The 23,182-nt window shown below is 50.4% G+C and overlaps 1 protein-coding gene across 4 annotated transcripts in view; it reads right to left on the bottom strand.

Annotated features, from left to right (window-relative positions):
• Nucleotides 1-23,182, bottom strand: part of MBTPS1 (membrane bound transcription factor peptidase, site 1) — a 53,789-nt gene that overhangs the window by 6,000 nt on the left and 24,607 nt on the right. For all 4 annotated transcript variants that reach the window (XM_032389818.1, XM_032389817.1, XM_032389816.1 and 1 more), the window contains 12 exons: nt 22,497-22,648; nt 19,512-19,673; nt 14,903-15,047; nt 11,687-11,869; nt 10,975-11,147; nt 9,605-9,720; nt 8,913-9,069; nt 8,044-8,168; nt 7,326-7,403; nt 4,983-5,123; nt 3,024-3,155; nt 1,942-2,068 (listed from right to left, as the gene is read on the bottom strand). In XM_032389818.1, the coding sequence (XP_032245709.1) occupies nt 1,942-2,068; nt 3,024-3,155; nt 4,983-5,123; nt 7,326-7,403; nt 8,044-8,168; nt 8,913-9,069; nt 9,605-9,720; nt 10,975-11,147; nt 11,687-11,869; nt 14,903-15,047; nt 19,512-19,673; nt 22,497-22,648 (1,691 nt within the window). The remainder of the gene's footprint in view (nt 1-1,941; nt 2,069-3,023; nt 3,156-4,982; nt 5,124-7,325; nt 7,404-8,043; nt 8,169-8,912; nt 9,070-9,604; nt 9,721-10,974; nt 11,148-11,686; nt 11,870-14,902; nt 15,048-19,511; nt 19,674-22,496; nt 22,649-23,182) is intronic.

The raw sequence follows: 23,182 nt of genomic DNA, 5'->3' as shown, positions 1-23,182 counted from the left end.
GTGGGACTTTAAGCTGCAGGTTCCATCATCTGAAAATTAAACTGACAAGGTGAAGTTACGGAATCAGGGCCAGATAAGCTTTATGACCCTGCAGCTGAATAGATGCAAGCTGTGCTTGAATTCTGACACGAGATCCTGCTCTGGAATTTAATTATCTGGCGATGGCACTTTCTAGTTGAACAATCGTGGAAAACGGCACACTGCGTTGTAGTCTGAAAAATTCATGACACTCCCAACGGAAGGACGGAGGGGCCACCTTGCCCACAGGTTCCTCTCGGGTGTGACATTCCTGCGACTGCTCTAAGTAAGGACACCTGATGCCCAACAACGAAACCAAGAAGGGGGTCATTTCAGAGGCGGACAGAAACTTGGCCATCAGCATCGGCCTGACGGACACCAGGCCTTTCCAGGGCCGTCTAGAGCCGTCTGACATGGTCTCCGATCTCTCAGCTTCAGAATCGAGACCCAGACTGAGGACTGAAAATAATTTTCAACAAAATGTTTCATATGAGATAAGGGGGAGGCTGACTGGGCGTGTTAAGAAGCAATTCTCGAGAATGCTGGCGGACGCCAAATCCCAGGCGCTGCACGCCGTCCTTGACGGCTGGCTGGTGGAGGCCAGACTCCTGACGTGGGCACGTGTAAGGACCAAGGACAGCCTTATCTGCTTCTGAGTCCCGAACAGCACTGTGCGGAGAAACTGGGCTTTGGGAACTCTGGCCAACACTGACTGTCCCGAGTCGGAAGTGCTGACCACAGCTGGCACGACAGTCTGGTCCGAATGCTACGATAATAGGAGGTTATGAATAAATGGGATGTAAAAATGGAATCTTATCAGAAATTTTTAAATGATGGGATGTTAACTAGAATGGAAAAGTACTCTGTAATTAAAGTTTCAGGAACAAACAGCTGACAAGAAGACGACATGAACCCTCTACAATCCCACGGTCTTCTGCCGAGCATGTTCTCAAGAGGGCAAATGGTCCGTGACTGGCGCATGAGGAGTCTGTTCACAACGTGCAGGCATCCTCCACTGGTGGCTCACAGCGTCGACGGTGGTCCTCTGTCCCCTGCCACCCCCAGCCCCGGCCACAGCAAAGCCTGCACACGCCGAGACCCAAGCTAAGGGGGAGCCTGGTAGGGGGAGCCCCAGCGGCCAGGAGGCGTGAGCTGTGCTGCCGGTGAGGGGGACGGCCGCCCGCGGCACCGCTCAAAGGAGAGGTGTGGGCGGACCACCCCCAAGCTGGCCCGGGGCATGGGCCCCTGCCTCACTGTGCCAGGACCCCAAATCAGGACAAGCCCCCATTCTTCTGGCCAGAAACAGGGAGGAGGAGTGAGGGGGAGAAAACACGGGAAGCAGCGTGCTCAGCTGGCTGAGGTGCCCAGGAAGAAACAGCAGGAACCACTCTAGCTGTGGCTTCTGAAAGCAAAGGGCGCAGACGAAGCGTCGATGGAATCAGTGAGATGAAGCAGCAGGTGGCCCCGCAGTCCCGGGCACCACATGCACAGGGACCCCGGGGGAGGGCGCGGACACACGCTCCAGCCCCCAGCGGGAACGCACACCGCCTCCAAGCAGTCTGAGCCCCCCGCCCCTGCCCCCCGGGTGCGGACAGAATAACCCGTCAGCATTTCAGAACCTGAACCAGAGGAATCAGAGCTGTTCAAGTGACAGCACCGTCAGATCTCAGCTTCTTAAGCAAGAATCAACCAAACCTAACAAAATGCTAATTAGCCAAAGCACTTCTTCAGGCAGGACACCACCAGAGCATAATTCTAAAGGTCGATGTGGGGGCTCACCAATTTAAATAACATCACAAAATGACAAGCCGGAAGATCGGATGATTTGATAATGATGTCAGTAAAATTCCATTCTCTTAGAAAAAAAGAGTAATGAATCACAAACCACGCAGAAGGAGTGGAAAAGCACAGGAAGGCACTAACCTGGGAGCCGTCTCGTTTAAAGGCTGTGGCTTGGCCCACGACAGGTGCGGACAGGCCGGCAGAGCCCGAGGCTCCGGGCCTCCCAAACGGGCCTCGAGGACCTTGGAGTACCGGTGCAGGTGGTTCCCTGGGGCGGCAGCAACACCAGCGACACAAAACCACGGTCGTTAGAAGGGGCAGACACAAGGGAGGCGCCTTAGCCTGTCTTCCCGCCAACAGGCCCACCTCGTGCCCTGGTAACCCGGCTCCCAGTGGGACACGTGCTCACTGCTCACAGGGAGTGAACAGAGCAGAAGGACCACGCCAGACGCATGGCCGTGGCTGGGCGACTTTACTGACCACATTTCCACACACGAGTCTATACTCGAGGAATCTAACCTGTAGATACACTTCAGAAACAAAAGCTTTCTCAGAGTATTTAATTCTCAGGCAAAACAAAAAAAATGAGCATTTTCAAATTTCAGAATTTATTTCTTAGACCTGCCCTGTCTAGTACTGTAGCCACGTGTGGGCACTGAGCAACTGAAACAGGGCTGTCAACGTTTCAACAGTGTTCTGGTGCACTGGGCCAAAGAACTTCACTAAAATGAATTTCACCCATTTCTTTTTGCTTTTTTAGCGTGGCCACTGGAAGATGAGAATTGTATCTGCAGCTCACACCGCCCTTCTGGAGGGCCCCACGGGGAGGCTCTGCCACACAGCGGGCTAGGCAACATGTCGCCACGGCTCACTGCCCGGTGACCTCGACCAGCTACACCTCTCAACTCCTGTCTCTTCATCTATTTTCCCAGAGCTCTGCGAGGCCCTGGGGAGGTGACCCGTGTGCCTGGCACTTGGTGAGCGCTCAGAAACGCTGGCCCTTCTTCCCGAAGACCCCCAGGAGCTGGGGCTCCATCTGTGAGAGGAAACAGTACATGCTAACTTGGGGCAGTGTGGGGACCTCGGAGTGCACGTCCTTTCTATTCCCAGGAGAACAGCCCGCCTGTGAGCATTGGGAACAGCCGGGGGCTCGCCAACAGGCTCCGTTTCTAGCAGGCACGACGGCCTCCTGAAGCAGCCGGGCGCCCGCCACACACACTCACCTTCCATCCTCTCTGGAGTGGCCGAGCCGGCTCCGCTGGGAGGGCGCTGCCGGTTCCCGGAATGACTGAGGCTGGGAGGGGTCACCCCATAGGACGTGTACTGAAGGAGTGCATCCAGGAGCCAAAAGCAGTCTGTGGGTTCAATGGGCAAGCTGTTTAGGGATTAGAGTGTTTTTAAGGAATCCCAACAGGAAAATAAAAGCCCCCCCAAATGAGGAGAAATGGAAGGTGAGAAAATCACCTATTCTTGAGAAGCGCACATCCTCTGCGGTCAGCGCCAGCCCACAAAGACTAGCACGACGGACAGGACCTGACTGTGAGCCTCACTCCTGGCCCCAGGGCTCAAGTGGGTCAGTGCCACTGGGCGCTGGGCTGGACAGGCTGCCCGAGCGCCACCTGGCTCTGGGCCCCTCACGACGAGGACAGACTGGAGCCCACTCAGGGATGGCCAGACCACATGATGCCCACTGAGCAAAGAACTGCTCAGAGAACAGGGCCCCAAAGCTTCTGCCAATTTCTGGAGGCTGTCCTCGGGGAAGGATCTGGGTCTACACTTTGAGGGGTGAGCCAGGACCACTGTGTGCACTCCACTGGGAAGTGAATTCAAGGTCAACACAAGTGCAGAGTCTAGTAACTGGGCCAGTGGGCCCCACAATGTATGGGAACAGGGAACAGTCAGTTATTCTGAGGGACCCGGGAAGGAGTCTAGGTGCTGGGCAGCGGCCGACAGCCCTCATCACAGACCCACGTGAAGGGTCCTCTCATCAGGAGACTGAGATGCTGCAGCATCTGTAAACCTAGACCCGCTGCCTCCACGCGGGTTCTGCCCGCATCCATCACCGCAGTCCCACTGCCACCAGCCGGGACTGGACAGGCCGCTGACATCTGACGCCAGCAAGCACTTCGCTCACTCAAGGGTGCTCTGGCCACGTGCTTGAGGATTTAGAACCAGGACAGTCCTCTCAGGCATTTAAAACTTTAATAAAGAGTCTTACCAGAAGATCTCCAGTCTTAAAATCTCTATGGAAATAAAACATTAATCTTCTTTCAACTGTGACTTTAACCTTTTTAAAAAGACCAACCACATTCTGAGGATTTACACAAAACGCTAGGAATTTAGTCAAGCTCAACTTCACTCCAAGAGATGCACGCAGCTCCCAGCTCACGCTCCCGTGGCTTCGCTCTTTGCTTGGGCCGGGTTCCTAGTAGCAAATGTTGAGGCTCCGGCCCCCCCCCCCCCGTCCCGTTCTCCAGGGAGCCCAAAGACAAGCTTTAGACCTGGCTGCGTCAGCACCTCACCAGGCCAAAGGATGCAATGCTTTCACTCCCATTTCCTCCTTCACAAAATGAGAAATCAACAGTCCGTGTCCAGGCTCAAAACCCCAAATTTGGAGGATGCACTGAGAGATACTGAAAAAGTGGAGGAATGCCAAGGACCAGTCCCCCCCTTGCAAGCTCCCCCCACACCCGACGAGGATACCGAACGCCCCCACTAATGAAGGCTCACAACAGCCAAATTCCCAAGTCTGGGAGGAGAGCCAAGCGCTGGTCCTCCAGAAAGAGTGGGTCTGACCTGGGAAGGGCACCCCACATGGCAGTGCCTGGGAAGTACAGACTCCAGAAGGGGACGCGGGGGCAGGCAGAGCCAGGCAGAGAGCCTCTCCACTCAGACGCGACAGTCCCAGCATCTACGAGCCTGAGGACAGCGGCACGGTGGGGAAGGCAGGGAGCCTGTCACGCAGTCTTGTTTGGCTTGCTCCGGCGTCCAGACTTAGACACCTAGCGAACGTGCCACACAGCCAAAGCAGCTGGGACTTGCCTGGCCGCCCTAGGCACTCAGCAGCAGGTCCCTGTATCTTCCAGCACCTTTCCAGGGCCTTTCCAGGGACAAGGGGGACGAAGGCTTTATAGTCAGGCAGGTAGCCCAAGCTGTTTTGTGGCCACACCCCCAGCCCTCACCCTTCTGTCGGTGACTGTCGTCCAAACAATTGGAGTCCCCGTACAGCACGATCCGGCCTCCACCCTCGGCTGGAATCTGATAAAGTCCCAAAATGGGTACGTTTTCAACAATTGCCGTTTCCTGCTTCAAAACCTCCAATCCTAAAAAAATACCACAATGAAAACAAAAATATTGAGGAATGAATTATTTCTTTTGTCGAGGAATGAAATAATTTTCCAATCGCTACTTGATATTTAATCCACACGACCACTGCTTGACATTTAGTCCACAAGACCAAAAGGAAAAAAAAAAAAAATCACAGCAAAATCTAATATTCAATCACAACAGTGCAAACTTTTACAACACGAAAACGTTTTAAGTGCCATTAATTTGGTTTTAGTAAAACTCACATGTGTATAGACATTTCCTGCCATCCTCTTATATTTTCACTTGAAATGGTGGTACATAGTATTTTTAATCCTGAAAACACACATACATGTCCCCTCTGATTCTGCTGAAAGGCCTATGTCCCGGGGCTGCGCTCACAAGGGGCCACTGGCCAGGCAGCTCTCGGTATACACGGGTACCTTTGCGGATTCGGTTACACATACCTAGGTTTGGCATTTTATTATTAAAAATGAGGACAAATATAACTAATTTTTAAAACAGATGCCCACATACTTTAAATTCACATTTAAGACACTGGTTACGTTTGTCTCACGATACAAATGTTCCCACAGTGCAGCCTTCTTACCTCTGCCCAATCAGATGACACAGTTTACAATATGAACCGAATCAAGAAGTCAAAAATGCATCAGTGCCACGGGCAGCAGCTGCCTTGCCCTCACCATACAGCCTACAAGGCCGGCCCCGAAGCCAGAGCTCTCCTCCACACTGGACAGGACGCACATCTGCCGCACGCTGCTCACCGTGCTGGTGACATCTAAACCGTCTGTGGCTGTAAAAATATGGCATTTCCTGCTCTCTGTGGACAACCCCACTAGAAACTAAGTGCAAGAGAAAATAAGATTCTCTTTGTTGGAGGGAAAGACAGAGCAGGAAAACAGATGAAATGGGGCGAGTGTGCGCTGCGTTGCCACACGGCCTCGTGGTTTGTCAGAGGTTTGTTTCTGACAAAAGGGTCCCTCTTGATCCAGCATAACCTAGATTTTCAAATTCCTATTTCGTACCCAAAAGGTTATTCAACTTAAAGGCTATCTGTAAATTAAAAGCCACTTAGAAAGGACTTGAAGATAATTAATTTTTATTTTCACCAGCAGAACAGCAAAACAGGCACCCTGAAATCTACAGTGATATGCCCCCCTCCCCAAACCAGGCAGCAATAAGCCGACAATGAGACCACTACTCTCGCACCCGCACCAGAAACTACGCTGCCCTGGAAGAAACGGATTCCAGAAGAAATCACTAGCCCATGGTAAACTGTGCCTAGCAACTGGGAACACAGAATCACTGATGTGCCTGAAGTTAAAATACAACCTTATGAACACAGATCTATTTATTGACTGACCTTGCCTTGATGAAGGGAAAAAAAATCACTCTAGGTAATAAAAAATAAATTCTATCTTATAAGTGCAAACAGATGACAGAGAAATTCTGCCTTCTTGTCATTTTTAACCAAAGAAACTGTCCTAACTTCCAATTACAGAAAATGGCAACCTTCATTAGAAGCAAAACTGCAAGGAAGACCTTTCTTTTCTTCAAATTCTTTTTCTTTTAAGATTTTAAGTAATCTCTACACCCAGTGTGGAGCCAGAACTCATAACCCCAAGATCAAGAGTCCGCATGCTCCACTGACTGAGCCAATCAGGCGCCCCCTCTCTCCTTCAAATTCTTAAGGGAATTTTAAGAGATGATCTGTAATTAAGTTAAGAACTTTAAAACAGGGTCAACATTTTTCTAAAATTTTAGTGATCTGGCAATCTAGAAGCAGAACTTCACAAATAGTAACAAATTTCAAGCAACTCTGAAAGTCATTTAAAAAATCTACAAATATTCAACAGCTGCTCTCCTGAAGGCAATCTATTTATTTTGCAGTGATCAGTATCCACAAGTACTCAAATTATCTTTCAGCCCCCAAAGCCACCATCTAGAAGTCCTGCCTAAAGCAGGTACCATACAAATAATACTACAGTAAGCTTTTTTAAAAACACAAAACTGCTAAGGGGTACGGGGTGATGAAAATGTTGTGGAAGCAGCTAACAGTCACGGAACTGTACACCTTAAAAAAGTGTAAACAGAACAAAACAAAACCATTTTTAAAAAAAAAAGAGTAAATGTGAATTATACGCAAATAAAATGGTTATTAAAAGAAAAAGCAAAGAAACCAAAATAGCATTCCTTACCTTGGTCTTTAAACGTCTGTGTTATCACAATGCCATCTTCTGGAAATTTAGCGATGCTGCACCCTGATGCATAATACACTAGAGAAGAAGAGTTACTCGGAGTTAGTTAGGAGAAGGCAGAGACACTCAACACTTTATCAAGAGCTACTCATTCACCTCAAATGCAGTCTTTATGTCAGTTTTTCTAACACTGTTTTTCATTCTAAGACAGAGCTTGCTAGCTCTGAATTCAAGCTAAAAAATGCTGCTAATGTGAGGTTTCTGAATAGACTTCAGAAGTCAGAGCTTTGTCAGGGTGAGCAGAGGTGAGAACAGTAATGCTCAGGATGTTGTTCTAGAGACTAGTTACCAAAAGCTGATCTGTGGGTAAACTTCTTAAATGAGGCATGCACAGTGATTTCATGACCAGAATTTTATAAAGCAGGGACCCGTGAGGAATTTCCTCTCTGGGAACACACACGAGTGAGGTCAAGAACCTGACCGGTGGCACCAAGATCAGGAATGCCCGCAGACAAGATTCTCATTTGGAGATTATGGATAAATGACAGCTTTACTAAAATGTCTTTTTGGGAAGACACTGACTGGTTCTGCCTACAGACCCTGCTTCTTCAGGAATCACACCATCCTCTCCCTCTGAAACCTTAACTTCATAGACACATGGCTTATGCTCTCGCATCCTGAGATCATGTGCCCTATTCAAGAACAAACGAAACCTTACTGTCATGGTTTGCTAAGGTAAAATCCCCTTCATACAGGCCATCGCTGAACCCCATGTTCCAGACAGAGAGAAGTTCGTTCAGAGCAGGGACATTAGCCCCTCCGGTGTCCGGCATCCACCACTGCCTGTGGAAGAAACAAGGGGCGCAGGTTGTGAGGGGTTGAAGCCTGGCCCCCACCCGCCACACACACTCACTCACTCACTCACTCACTCACTCACTCACTCACTCAGTCTTTTCATGACGAAACTAAATGTCTCCTGCCGGAATCCAGCCCGTGCACACTAAGGTCACCTGTCTGGGTTTGATAATACAATGTACATGCTTCAGCCAGCGTGCACAATAAATCAAAGCTAAATTCACTTCGCGCAACGCGCCATGTGTACACAAATACACTGCTACGGAGCCTAGACCTCGAGAGGGTCCGTGAAAAGAGATGAGAAAAGAGTCTTTAAAGTTGAACTCACAGACTCTGAAAAAAAAATTCAAAATACATTATGATACATTCATAAAACACTGGGAATCCTTGATCAATAACTTATCTTCTAGAAGGTTCCTTTAAATAACGGCTCCTTTCACCCACTTAAATTTGTATAGATTCAACAACAGAGATATGGGAGAAACTGACAGCTCAAGTATCTAAGATCAACAAGGGAAGACAATACCTGGGATCAAGGAGCACATCGCTTAGTCTATAAGCGATTCTCGGCAACATCGCTGCTCGGGAAGAGGGAGGCCACTCCAGCCCAGCGTCTGAACCTGACTCTGGCAACGGAAGGACCACTCGGACCAGTCCTCTTAAGTACTTGCTAGACAGAATTTAATTCTCAAAAACCCGAATTTCTTATCAAATACCAACTCCTATGAGTACCTCGTATTTTCGTCGTAAAACTTGACTTTCCTCATGACAGATGTGTTATACCAATCACTGAAGACAATGAGCGACAGGCCATTGTCCACATCCCTCCTCAGCTTGGCGACCTCCTCGGGGAAGTACTCCTCCTCGCTGTCCACCATGAGCAAAGTTCCTGAGGGACAGGGTGCCGGCGGTGAGTCCGCGCCTCTGAACCGCAGGATTCGCGGCTTCAGAAACACACTATTCCACTGGCATCCACGTCTCAAGCCCCAGCTTCTAATATTTTGGTCTGTGGTCCCCGTACCCCTCTACAAGGGGGTGAAAAACAGAGCACCCGGGTCCCAGAGCACAGTCACCTACTAACAACGCTGGGCTCTCTCGTGTGTGACACCCAGGTACACAGATGTCACTCACTGGAGAAGAAGCAAAATGCAGCGCTAGTTTCTTCTAATTAAAATAAAGACCTAAAATGCACAAACATCCTTGTCCCGAGCTTGCCAGTGTCCCCTTCCCCGAAGGTTACCACTGTCACTGCCAGACAGGAACACGTGTCACTCTGCTTCCGAGCCTGGCTGCAGCCTCCCCGAGGACGCGAGGCCCTGCGCCGCTGGCTCGCGGCCTCTCGCTCACACTGCGTTCATCTTTCCAACGGTCCCCGCACACGCGACCCCACGGGAAGGACACCTGGCCGGCGCCTGGCTACTCACCATACTGACTCGCGTCAAAGCACGTGAACGGGGAGCCGAGGACTTCAACGAAGTAGCCCATGCTTCTCAAGTGCTGGTACATGTCCCTGAAGTTGGTGTGGATATGGTCACCGTTCCTGAAAGACAGTAAGCTCTGCACTAGGGTGGCCCATCGCTGCAGGAGACGAGGGCTTAGCTAGCCACGCAGCTCCCTTCCGAAAGCGGCCCCCTCGAGGCAGCGCGGCTCGCCGACAGCACAGGCCGGGGGCGTCCGGCTCACCACACCGAAGTCGGCCTTTCCAGACCCGCGGTCCCCGGGCTTGCACGTAAAATGGGTGATACCAGGAAATCGCGCCTACGGCACGGGCTCGAAGGACACACCACGATGAGAAGGAACGGCCGCAGAGCTGCTCTGTAAAGTGCCCTGAAGCGTCACGTTAGCCGCGGCAAGCACGGGGAGCAACCACGCTGACCGAGCACGGGCACACAGAGGCGCGGGACCTGCCCCGGCTGCTAGTGATCACGTTAACCGTGCAGCACCGACGTGGATCACCTTTCCATCCCTTTTCCCCCTGAACCTACTCATTTTCCCACTGTACCCTCTATGTAAGCCCCTAGCCAAGCGCCCCGTGGCAGCGCCAGGGGCCCCCTCCCTGCAGCCCTCCAGAGCCAGCTCCCCCGCAGGGCTGAGCCCAGGCACCTCTCCAGGACGTGGCCCTTACCTCGGCCTCTCAACTTCTCACCACTCCTCTCCCCCTGCCTCTGGTCTGAGCCTTCCAGAGACATCTTCAGGAAGAACCTGTTACACCTGTAAGTGTCCTGCCCCCATCTTCCAAGGCTCCTTACTCCCCCACTCCCTGCATGAAGTCCAAACTCCAGTACTTACAGAGGGCGGCAATGAGCCTGGCGTACGGGCCAAGAAGACACCAAGCCAGCTGCCCTGGAGGGCAAGCCAGGAGGGCTGGCTGAGGGGCGGCATGGCGCAGGGTTTGCAGGGTGGAGCAGGACACAGCAGGGAGTGTGGCATGTGAAGAGGCAGCCACTGGAGAGTTTTAGGCCACGTGTGCTCAAATTCCTGTTTTTTAAGATTACCAGGGCTGCTGCATGGAGAATGGGCTTTAGGGGAATAGTGAGACTGGCCAGGAGGCTGCCGCGCAGGCGAGCAAGGACAACGGCCTGGGTGCGGAGGGGGCGGGCAGCCGAGGCGGCGGCAGGCAGCTAGGGCAGGACCCGGGACACGCTGTGAAGGCAGGACTGGCAGAGTCTGCTGACTGACTCAACGGTAGTCAGGAGAGAGAGCAATCGAGGTCGAGCTCAGTGGTCGCAAACGCCGGGCTCCCCCTGCCGTGGGAGGACTGGGGGGGAAAGCGTGGCGGCTGGCGGCTGCTTACCAGTCCAGAGGGTCGTTCTTCATTCTCAGGTTATCCCTGGGGAAGTAGCCAGGCGGGTAGCGGAGGTTGTGGTACTGGTCCCAGAGGACTCTCTTGCTCCGTGGTGGGGCAGGAATGATCTTCACCTTAACTGGGAGCTTCACGGTTGAAGTCTGTTCGGCGCCATTTTTTGACTGAAATAAATAAAAGACATTCAAACTGCCCCTTCTGCTCAGAAGAAACTTTCAGGCTTTTGGGTTTAAAAAATTACTTCTACGTATCATTTGAATGCAAGCATTCCTAATGACAAATGTAGGAAGAAACACTCACATGTCACAATTCATCCCATTAAAATTTTTCATGAGTTTAAGACGTAAAATTTAAGGCACCTCGTTCCTGAAAACTCCTGGACTACACAGGTTTAGCCCCACCGCCCCTTGTAGAGAACGCATATTTTTGCAATCATTTTGAACTTGAACTCTGGCATGAAAAGTCTTACCTGCTGTTGCTCAGCAAGAGAATGGGAGGCAGCGCACTCACTGCTGAGTGGGCTCTGGAACTCCAGCTGCTCCTCAGGAGGCCCGGGGAGCACCACCCACGGCCCGCAAGCCTCATCACACCCGTCAACTGGCTTCAAACCCCAGACCCCAGGTACTCGGCCTGCGCCCACTTCCTGGCAGGAGCCAGTGGAAGGTGGACAGCAGGACCCTCCCTGGCGAGCATGCACTCTCACCTCCGCTGGGGAAGCTACAGTGACCGTGACGTGCCCCTGCGCAACACCTTCCCACGAAGCTGCCTTCTTGGTGACAGAGATGGAGATGGCCAGGTAGCCTGACCACGGCCATAACACGGAGGAGTACGAGAAAGCAACTTCGATGTTGTCTCCATTCTGCGGTAAGTAGGGCTGCCAGTCAGGCTGCGGAGAAAAATAAGCAGAAGCTCTGGTGAGATACTCATTTGCAACCTTACCTGACTCGGTTTCAGACCCCTGCTCCACTAAACAGCACCAAATGAAATTTATATTCAGATCTTAAACTACCTTTAAACAAAGCAGACTAGGTAAAGTCTGGAACATCACCCACTAGGTCTAGAAACAACTATTTCAGACAATCTCCCACTTTAAAGAGAACTTTTTTCGCCAAGCTTAAAAAAAAAAAAAGGACACATGGTTTGGCAAAGAACTTTGATCTGATAGAGAACGTAAATAAATGAAAGCTCTCCAATTTGTGAACAAATTCCAATTATTTGTATGCTTCAAGAATCACAGCAATGTAAAGGAATAAAATACTAAAATGGCGCGGATTAACTGTCCAAAGTCAGACCATGCAGCTAGTGGCCAGGCAGGCAGGTCTCTGCAGGACACCCAGAGGAGGGGGCTCGGGCCTGGGCAGAGGGGAGCATGCAGGGAGGCATCTGGAAGAAACACAGACTCGCTCCTACAAAATGAACCAGTATTTCAAACCAACCTAAACTACTCATTTCCCTCACAAGCCAGAGAGCAATATTCTCCCCAAGTGAGTCAGCATATTAAAAAAAAAAAAAAAAAAATCCTGGAAAAGAAGACAAATATTTGTAGGATATGGCACGACAAACAGTGCTGATAAATGCTCCAGGGACCACTGGTTAACAAGAGAAAAAAGTTAATTTTTATCCATCTCTTATGACATGTATCAAATGAGCTCAATACTAATGAGAAAATTAAATATCTTACAAGCATAAAAGGAACATTAGTAGAAAATAAAATCAAGATTTTTATCCTACTCTGCAGAGAAAAGTTTCTAATTTTTGGAAACGAGAAATCATAAAAGATGAAAATTCAACCACGGGGAAGTGTGGAACTTGTACAAAACCAAAAATAACTAACTAAGTTAACACTACCTCTAGTGTCAAAGAGAAAGACACCAATCTGGGAGAAATTGATGCGCAGAAACACAGCAATGGTTAATTTCTCTAGGACAAAGAGACGTTCAGATCGACAGAGAGACCCTGAAATCCCGCAGAAAGAACGGGCCACGGGAATGAAAAGCTAACTCACACAATCGGGGACGAAGCTAGAGAGCGCCACCTCCCAGATAACTGGAGAAGAGCTCAGAAGCAAGACATACACGTTATCCCCTCTGAATTTAAAGTTAAAAGATGAACCACATGCAAACAAACCAAATGTCCACCAACTGATGAATACACAAACATGGCCCGTCCACAAAACGGAATATCCCTCAGCTTGAAAGAGGAACGAAGCACTGACGTGCTACGACACGGATGAACCGTAAAGACACCGTGTGTCGTGAAAGGCCAGTCACGGTGGGCCACACTGGGCATGACCCCACGTATACGGGCTGTCCCCAACAAGCAAATGCAGAGACAGAAAGCACCTCAGGAGCTGCCCGGGGCTAGGAGGAGGGAGAATGGGGAGCGACTGCTAACGGGGGTTTCCTCTTGGGGTGATGAGAATGTTCCGGAATTACAGAAAGTGATGGTTGCAATCACTATTTGTCAATATACCAGGAATTCCTGGTTCACTTGATTTAAAAGGCTGCATTTTATAGTACATGAATTTTATTTCGATTTTTAACAACCTCGTGGAATTAAAATAAAAAAAAAAGAGCCGTCCCAGCCCCTGCGGGCAACGCAGCCAGCGGCCCTCCGTATAGCCTGGCCGGACGGCCGGCGACAGCGCGCGCGGACACGACTCTCAGGGAGGGCTCGCTAGTGTGTACCAAGGGCCACAATGATGTCCAGGCTCTCTGACTCGGGATTCCAATCCAGGGAGTTTATGTTAAATAATTCACAAGAAAAGGAAACCACATATGCAAAGACTCTCAGTGAACGCTCACAGCTGGAGAGCCCAGCTGTCCAAGCCCGGGATGCGGCCACTTCCTGCGCAGCCCCGGCGGCTAACGCGACAGTGAGCGGTCACTGCTGCTGCCTGTGTGCGTGCGGACAGATGTGACATCAAGAATTCACACTGTGAAGAAGAGTGAGAAGGAAACTGTTGGCAAGTTTCTGAGATCTGATGGCTTTGTTTCAAATACCACCAGAAGGAAGGATTATTCAATTAGATCAGCGTTTGCTCAATGGAAATCCTCTAACGATGCTGAGGAGAAGCGCCTGAGTATGAATGGATTTCTGTTTTGTCTTATAAGGACAACAAAGTAGAAATCTCTTTTAAGTTTTTAACGTTTGGATTATATAAAGCTGCACTGTAAATGCCCATTTTTGTAAGCTCATCACGATTATCTTGAAAAGAAAAAGTTTGTTCCCTGAAGGATAAAATAAGTGTTTTCGGTTAAAAAAAAAATAGATAAATTATGATTTAACAATCCTATGTGATACTGAATAGCTGTTAGCAAGTACATTGAGACTGTGCGTAGAGTTACATTTAACAATACGACAAGAGCCGAGAAAGACAAGACTAAAGTTGGGCCTACTGCACAGAGAACAAAAATACATACTTGAGATAAAGGCTGGAAAAGAACACTTTAAAAACAGTGGTTACCTTGGTGTGCTGGGGCTGGAAGTGATTTTTCTGCTCTCTTTTCCCAACCTTTACTATCACGATAATACTTATGAAGTAAAAGAAAAATTATAAAAACAAAACTAAAATCAAGAACACACCTTTTTGACTGGAGGGCCCATTAGTGCTCACTCAAGAATACAATAATTATAGGTGGGCATTTAATTACAGGTGAAAATTACATAATGAAGAATCAAATATAATTAGTCCATTCAGGAGCCAAATTTGAGATACCAAAATAAAGTACCAAACTGGTTCCATTAATTTATCCTCAACTTATCTGTAAAGGACTCAGGAGAAAATAAATCACTGCTTCTAATACCCTGGCACCCGAGACAGGAGGAGAAAACCTCTCCTGCTTTAACATTAGGAGAGAGACAAGGCACGAAGGCCGGGCCACGTCCAAGTTCACCACAAGCCAGAGAGCGGCATCACCTTGTCTACAATCCTTCCTGTGACGCCCATGCCGTTGAGGATCGTGACGTTGACGATTGTCGGCATCCCTCCATAGTAGATGGGCTGGGAGCAGTAGGGCCACATGTAAGGACACTCGGTCAGATCGATGTAGCTGGGGCTCAGACTGAAACAAAGAGCACAGTGTCAGAGCAGAGCACGTCAGAGGACAACGAGGGGCTGCAACTGCAGGACTGCGTCCTCACGGGGACCCGAGCCAGGGAGGGCTGCTTGCAGGGCCGCCCTGGGCTGGCACCCGGGGACCTGCTCTGCCACGCTCCCTGCATTGAGAGACCACCGGGCCAGCCTGCCCAGACTGCTCACGCATGGCACGATGAGCAGAGAACACCTCTTTCCTTCCATGATTCTGGAACTCTGGAGGCCCTGGCTGGCAGAGAATGAGCACATGACCATCCATCCCCAGGGACTACCTTGGACCCAGAGTCTCGAGTGACGGCACCTCAAATCACTGGGGCAAAGATGGGCGTTTTATAAAGGGGGCTCACAGACGGGTGGCCATGTGGCAAAGATACAGTTAGATCCCTGTTTCACACTGTACACAAGAATAAACTCCAAACGGATCAGAGAAACTCAAGGATATAAAAGAAAGCAGACACATATTAGAAGAAAACGTGGGTGAATTCCTTGTACTTTCATAAAGAGAAAAGCTTTGTGTGACTCAAAATCCAGGACTGGCAACCAGCAAGAACCTAACTAATGTGGCTACAGGAAAAACACACTGAACAGCAACGAGCTCTTTACATCAAGTCAAAACACTGTCACACGGAGAGAAAGACCTGCAGTGTATATCGCTGACAAAAGGTCAGTGACCCTAACCTGTAAAGAATTCTTAAAAACTGAGGAACAAAACTGCACAGAAAAATGGGAAAAAGAAATAAGCAGACGCCTCACAAGAAAGGGATAAAAACGGCCCTTCACCATAGACAAAGTACCCCACCTCACTCAGAACTAGACAAACACAAACAAAAGCAACAGGGAGAGCCCCTCTGTCCCCCATGAGACTGGCCGCAAGTCAGGTGTGGGGCATCCTGTGGCGGGGGCTCTGGGAAGCAGGCCCACGCCTTCTGCGGGGGAGCAGGGCAGGACCTCACTAAAGCCTCCCAGCAATCCCACTCGTAGGAACCTCCCCTGAAGACACACCAGCAATGCAGCAAATTTACACCAGCGCAGTGCTTTCGCTGCAACAGCCTGTCATTACAACATGCTGCAAATAATTTAAAGGCCCACATGTGAGTACGTAGTTGAACAGACAACGCACACCCACATTACACCGCTGTGAAGAGAAAGAAGAGAGAGCTCCATGAGTTGATATGGAGTGATTTCCAGGATACTGTTAAGTGAAAAAAGCAAAACACAAAAAAAATATTTGCAGTGATGCTAAACTTAATGTAAGAAAAGGGATGCAGGAATATACACGTGTATCTGCTCATTTGTGCAAAAAGAAATACAAGAAGGATAAGCCCAAAACTAACGAGACTGTTATCCACAGGGGGTGGATGGGACAGGGTGGAGACATGGGGGAGCGGGAGCAGGGACAGAGGGGACGCAGGACCTCCCCTGTGCCCCCCTGACCGCAGAGCCAGGGTAACGTCTCACATACCTAATACATAACCCGTAGAAATCAACCACGATGTGTGGGGGGGGTGTCCACACAGAAATACAAACTAACCAACTCAACTGTATTAAGAATGAGCATCGAAACACCACGAAGCACCACTGACGAGGCGGGAGACAAGAAGCGAGCTGAGGAACTCTGGGGCTCAGCAGGGCCACGTGCTGCAAAGCCCCAAAGATAAGAACTAGACACAGATCCTGCCCTCCAGTCGGGACATCTGTTTTTCACGAGGGGAGGGGTCAGCAATTCTGCAACTACCCGGCATAGACCGTGAGGACTGAGCAAAGAGGTAAACGTCCTGTGCCTGGTGTGCTGGAGAAGGGCGTTCCGCGTAAGGGAAGACCGGGTGGAGAACTCGGCCTGGGTGGGACCAGGGGAGGGACGGACTCCTGGGCTCCTGGCCGCAGCGACGACTGACACAGGTGCGCACGGCGTGAGCAGGCAGACTCTGCCCAGCCGTCTGCTGAAGGGCCACAGAGCCACCGGCTCAGCGGCTGCCGGGTCTTGGTTCCAAACACCCTCTCCCATGGAAGGGCCGGGGCTGCGTGGGGAAAGAAAGAACACCAGGGCTGGGGCTGGGAACGTGTGATCAGCCTGTGCGCCAAACAGTGAGGAAGTGCTCAAAAAACGAGGGAGGCAGGCGGCAAAGCCACCGCAGCCGACGAGAAAGCCTCCAACGGCCAAACCTGGGACAACCTGAGCAACAAAATCAACAAGGTATCAATGGGCTACAGTCCAGAGAGTAAAATAAACATCCCTGTGCCCACACCGATATAAACAGGCGGATAAGGAAATACAGGAGAGAAAAGGAAGGAGAATTCCAACCAGGAAGCGTGGAACGAACGAGAGAAACAAAAAGTCCCCCCGGGGCGGCCTCTACAGGAGCGTTGTCACAGTCAAGAGCCAGTAACGAATGCCGGGACCCGGAGTCAGAGGACGACAGAAACAGGATCATCTCGGGGCGCCCGGGTGGCTCAGTCAGTTAAGCATCTGCCTTCGGTTCAGGTCATGATCCCGCGGTCCTGGGATCGAGCCCCACGTCGGGCTCCCAGCTCAGAGGGAAGCCTGCTTCTCCCTCTCCCTCTGTTCCTCCCCCCACGGCCCCGCTTGTGCGCGAGCTCTCTCTCAATCTCTCTCGCTATCTCAAATAAATAAATTTTTTTTAAAAAGAAAGAAAAAGAAAAGACACAGGATCATCTCCAAGTGCACTCACACAGGACACTTAGCAATCACAAGGGCCAGGGGAGGGACCTGGCAGGTGCCACCTATGGAACCAGGAGCCCTGCTGCTCGGATGTGCCGCAGGACAGCCCACGGACCCTCTGCCGTGTCTGTGCCAGGGCAGGTGGCCCGCTGCTGCCTCCCCACCCCACCACCACTGCCAAGGCTGAGCATGGGAGTACCAGGGCAGGGCCATCCCTAGGGACACAGGCTCCTCTTGGTTCAAGAGCTCCCCATCAGTGGACACATTCTGAGATCTGGCTGTGGCAGCCCTCAGACTCTTCCTGTCTCCTTCCCGAGTCCCCTCCCCGCAGCTGATCTCCTGGACATGCCCTCCACCTTGGTGTCTGCCTCCTGGAGGGCACAGAGTGACGCACCACCTCAACCACACGAGGCCAACGGACACTGCCAGCCATGAGAGGAACAGGAACTGAGGAAGTGTCCCCACGGGAGGAGACCAGGCAGACGGGCCCACCCAATGTACTGTGGGACAGTGGCTGCATCCTGGACCCGGAAAAGGACGGGACGCACAGTGGGTGAAATCTGACTACAGTCTGGAGATTAAGCTACGGTAATGAAGCAGTGTTAATTTCCAGGCTTTGAGGCCTGCACCACGTTCACTAAGACATAGTCCTCATGTACTATTTGTGAAACTTCACTGTGAATCTAGTAATAAATAACTCTCTCGAACAAAAATTTCAACGTAAAAAGCAAAAATCAACTCTGACTAAAAATACATGACCTCAAACTAATCATGAGAAAGCATCAGGTAAACTCACATGGAGAGGCAGTCTACTTACTACCTACTAAGTAAGTAACCAGCACTCCCAAAGGGTCAGGACGGACACAGCGCACCGGGGCCTGGGCGCCTGTGAGCGAGGTCTGTGGACCCATCATGGCGCAGTGCCAGGGCTCCTTTGCTGGTTTCAAGAGTTCAAGTACTGTCAGCGAAGGTTCTGCCATCAGGGGAAGCTGGGTAAAGGGTATGTGACAACAGCTACACTATTTTTGCCAATTTCTGCAAACCTAAGATTATTTAAAAAGAAAGTTTTGGGGTGCCTGGGTGGCTCAGTTGGTTAAGTGACCCACTCCTGATTCTGGCTCAGGTCATGATCTCAGGGTCCTGGAATCGAGCCCTACATCGGGCTCCATGCTTAGCAAGGAATCTGCTTGAGGATTCTCTCCCCCTGTCCCTCCCCCTGCTCACGCTGCATGTGTGCTCTCGCTCTCTCTCTCCACAAAATAAATAAGTAAGTCTTAAAAAAAAAACAGTTTTAAAAGTAAAAAGAAGAGTGCCTGGGTGGCTCAGTCAGTTAAGTGACTGACTCTCGATTTCGGCTCAGGTCACGATCTCAGGGTCCTAGGACTGGGCTCCGTACTCAGCACAGAGCCTGCTCGTCCCCCTCCCTCCCCCTCTGCTCCTCCCCCAGCTCGCACTCTCACTCGCTCGTGCTCTCTCTAAAACAAAAAAAAATCACTTTAAAAATAACCTCCCTTAAAAAAAAAAAGTTAAAAGAAACCAAATGAGTATCTTGAGCTATGTGTGTTACAAATAACAGAACATGAGTTCAAGTGCCGCCCGGTGGCAGCAGCATGATGCCCCCCCACCCCGAGGGGCCGGTGTGGCGTGATCAGTGCCCAGCTCCTGTCCCCAAGGCCAGCATTCTGTGCACAGGGAGGAACACCCTCAGAGCCCAGGGAGGAAGGGAGGCCGATTTAAAGGAAGCGTACCAACCTCGCCTGCGGCTTGTAGCTGTTGAGGATCTGATAGGCCCTGAGGAGATCCAGCTTGCCGTGGCCTTGTTCAAACATGTTGACACCAGGAAGCCTCCGGGCAGACGCAATGAGCGCCTGCTTCATGCTGGCCGGGTTCACCAGTTCGCGTTTCTGCACTGTGCTGGAGAGAAAATCATGAATTTGCTCACTCTCTCTCAGCAGGAGGAGGAAAATCGGTCTATTCCTAACCTATTCCGATCTTGCATCACATCTCCTGGGGGCCGCTCCGGTCAAGCCCGTGCGGGCTGAGAACGAACATGTCATTTCTGCACCTGTCTCGCGACAACTTCTTAGCCAAGTGACTCAGGGAGCTTCTGCCTGTTATATACTAAGTTCGTGAGAACCATGTATTTTCCCAGTGACACGACTAAACAGACCACAAAGGCTGCAGGAGGCAGGAACGGGTCAGAGTGCCCGGCTCCTGAGGGGAAGGGAAGCCTGCTGGCAGGAGGAAGTAGACAAGCCGTGATGGCACCCAGCAGCAGAAGGAACGGAGAGCAGACGGGGCCCGCGGAGGACCTCCACGCGGCACAGACAGGAGCCACAGCACCCGAGTGACGCCCATGGCCTCCGCCCGCCTTGGCCGTTCTGGAGGCCGGGTGTGCGAGCTCACAGGTGGGGAAGGCCCTTGCACACCTGGGCCCGAGCTCTGCCTCATCAGAACGCACCTGGACAAACAAACACACAGCGCTACCTGGCCAGGAACCCCGTGACACACGGGCACAATCAATGCTTAAGAACACGAGCACTAACACACACATTTCCGTATGGCTACGTATCTTAAATACAAGTAAATTTTACCCCCTCAATGCAGGGGACAAAAAAGAAAGCAAAAAGAAAAATGGACTCTCCACAGTTCCCGAATATCTAGGATGGTGGCTGGTCTTGGAAGTGTGGGCGGGATTTCTAATAGGTCTAGATGGGAAATCCGGTGTAAGGAGAGTCAGAGGAGGTGAAGTGGGAGCCAGAATCAGAGTGGCCAGAAGCTCAGCGGCAGCCACCAGCCCCCACCCCTGCGTGGACAGGCCAGACCAAAGGCCAGGCCCGGCTTCCTCAGGAGTGCTGCCAGGCTGGAGGCGAGCTGACTCGCCCTGGGCACATTTCTGAGCTCCGACAGTGGCACTTTTATTAGCTGCAGGGAGATAAGGAAAGTGAAAGGCTTCCCTGACACCGGAAGCAGCTATACTTAGAGAAAGTACTGGAAATGAAAGCCTCCTCGCCTCCCTGCTCGCCCAATGGGGAGAGGTCTGCTGGGCTCAGGAGTGCAACTGAGCCTCAGCCCCGTCCGCAGTCAGGGTCGGCGGGGAAGGAGCCAGGGTCTCTGTTTCCATTAAGCAACAAGGTAGCCAGACCCCAGTGGAATGTGCTCCTCCACCGAGTATGAAAGCCTGAGTGCAACCAGGTGACTCCACAGTCTGCCTTCCCTCCCCTCTTCCTCTCCGCACGAACGTGGGGTAAGGAAAACAACTGGAAGAAAAAAGACAGGGTTCTTCTCTAGAGCCCACCCTAGCCAGTGTCAGTATTTTCAAGAATCTGGCTCTGAACTCTAAGGGAAGGATGGGAAAAGGAGGACAGAGATAGAACATTCCAGGCCTCAGAAACTAAAATCAACATAAACTTACTTGCTTTAAAAAAGAACTTTAAATATAAAAACATTTACTATCATCTCCCTATTTTAATTTTAAAATTAACATAGAATATATTAACTTTCAACTATGCAGTTTTACATTACCCCAACACAAAAGCTCAACTAATGCCTCATCTAAGTCGAAAGAGAGCGAGTTGGGGGAAAAATACAAAATGAGCACTAACTCCAAAGACCTCTCTTTGTAACCTTGAGATAAGGCACATGGCCCATCTGACTAAGTCACAGCACGTGAGCATCATTTCTGGCCAACTGTCTTTGAGAACTTTCTTCCAACTTCACTATCTGCAAAATTAAGGGCCAATCGCTAAGCTCCGTTCCAACCATACGAGGGACTCAATGAGACAGAGAGAACAGATAAATTACACAGAGAAACTTCAGTCCCGCTGCCTGACCGCAGCTCCTCTCGGCTAACAGAGCACATTGAAAGGTCACTCCCTAAGGAAATGAAAAAATGGGAGGAAAACATCTTTTTGTTCCCTGCCTGAGATACACACTTGCTTGGACATAAAAAGTACAACAATAGCACAAAACTGTTATGTTAAAAACGAAAAAAAAAAAAAAAATGGAAGCACAGGGTCCCTGGGGAATCCTGAACCTTCCTCAATATTGCTGTGAACCTAAAACCATTCTTTTTTTTTTTTTTTTTAAAAGACTATATTTATTTATTTGAGAGAGAAAGAGAGAGCACGTGGGCGTGCCCGAGCAGCGGGGGGAGGGTCAGAGGGAGAAGCAGACTCCCCGTGGAGCAGGGAGCCCGACAACATGGGGCTCCATGCAGGACCCTGCGATCATGACCTGAGCTGAAGACAGCCGCTTAACCAACTCTTAAAAATAAGTCTTTAAGGGGCTCCTGGGTGGCTTAGTCAGTTAAGCATCCACCTCCTGATTTCGGCTCAGGTCACGATCTCAGGATCCTAAGAACAAGCCCCGCGTCAGGCTCTGCACCGAGTGTGCAACCTGCTTAGCATTCTCTCTCTTCCTCTCCCTCTGCCTCTCCCCCCACTCTCTCTCTCAGATAAATAAATAAATCTTAAAAAAAGTATTTAGTAAAAACAAACTGGAACAAAAGCAGACATGAGAACAGTCGCAGGTACTGTGCCCTCACCCAGGGCTTTCCAGTCAGATTTCCCGTGTGTTCGTGCACATGAATCCCCACCCCCACGGAACAGGGTGGAGACGGAGAGAGAGATGGAGCCAGGTTCACGGCGTGCTCCTCAACTCTCAAAGCTGTTGGGGACAAGCAAGAGTCAGCCCCTGCTCTGAAGCCCCACCCCGTCTCTGCTGAGCGGCACTCACCTTACCAGCAGGGTGACGGCGCCGGCAACCACCGGAGAAGCCACACTGGTCCCCGACAGGGCCCGGCAGCCCCCCTTCACCCCGGAGCCCCTCACTCCAGCGCCATAGGTGACGATATCGGGCTTCACACGGCCATAGCCTCCTGGGAGTTCCTACGGAGAAAGCAGCTTGGTTTCCCCCACAGCACAGCGCCGGCATGCATCTGCACGCAGCTGGGGGTGAATACGGGGTATTTCCACATGGTGTAACCTTAGTCACACACTGGTTCTGCCTGAAATTCACCGCACTAGAACACAAGCTTAAATGGCAATGTAGAAAACAAAATTATTCTGGTGCTTTACAATAACCAGTATAATAGTAATGCAACAAAGCTATTCAAAGTGAATATTTTAAATTCTGTAAGACTAGAAACTAGAAATTGCTTTAAGTAACCTAAAAATAAGAAATATATTAAAAATATCAGAAAATTAGAATTAACAATTAAAGAAAGAGGTTTCTTTACAAGGAAAAGATGACACGACTGGATATTTCAGTCTCAGCAGAGGGGAAAGGAAACACTCAGAATAGTAAGTGTAACTGCACAAGTAACAAGATTTTAACTGAGTACTCGCTTAAATGTCCTGAAAATTGAGGCAAAATGAGAATTACAACAAGATCTTACATTCTGTAAGAAAGAAGTACACCAA

The sequence above is a fragment of the Phoca vitulina genome, unplaced genomic scaffold, assembly GCF_004348235.1.
Source record: "Phoca vitulina isolate PV1807 unplaced genomic scaffold, GSC_HSeal_1.0 scaffold56, whole genome shotgun sequence".
Classification (NCBI taxonomy): domain Eukaryota; kingdom Metazoa; phylum Chordata; class Mammalia; order Carnivora; family Phocidae; genus Phoca; species Phoca vitulina.
This window is presented reverse-complemented; position numbering and strand designations above follow the sequence as displayed.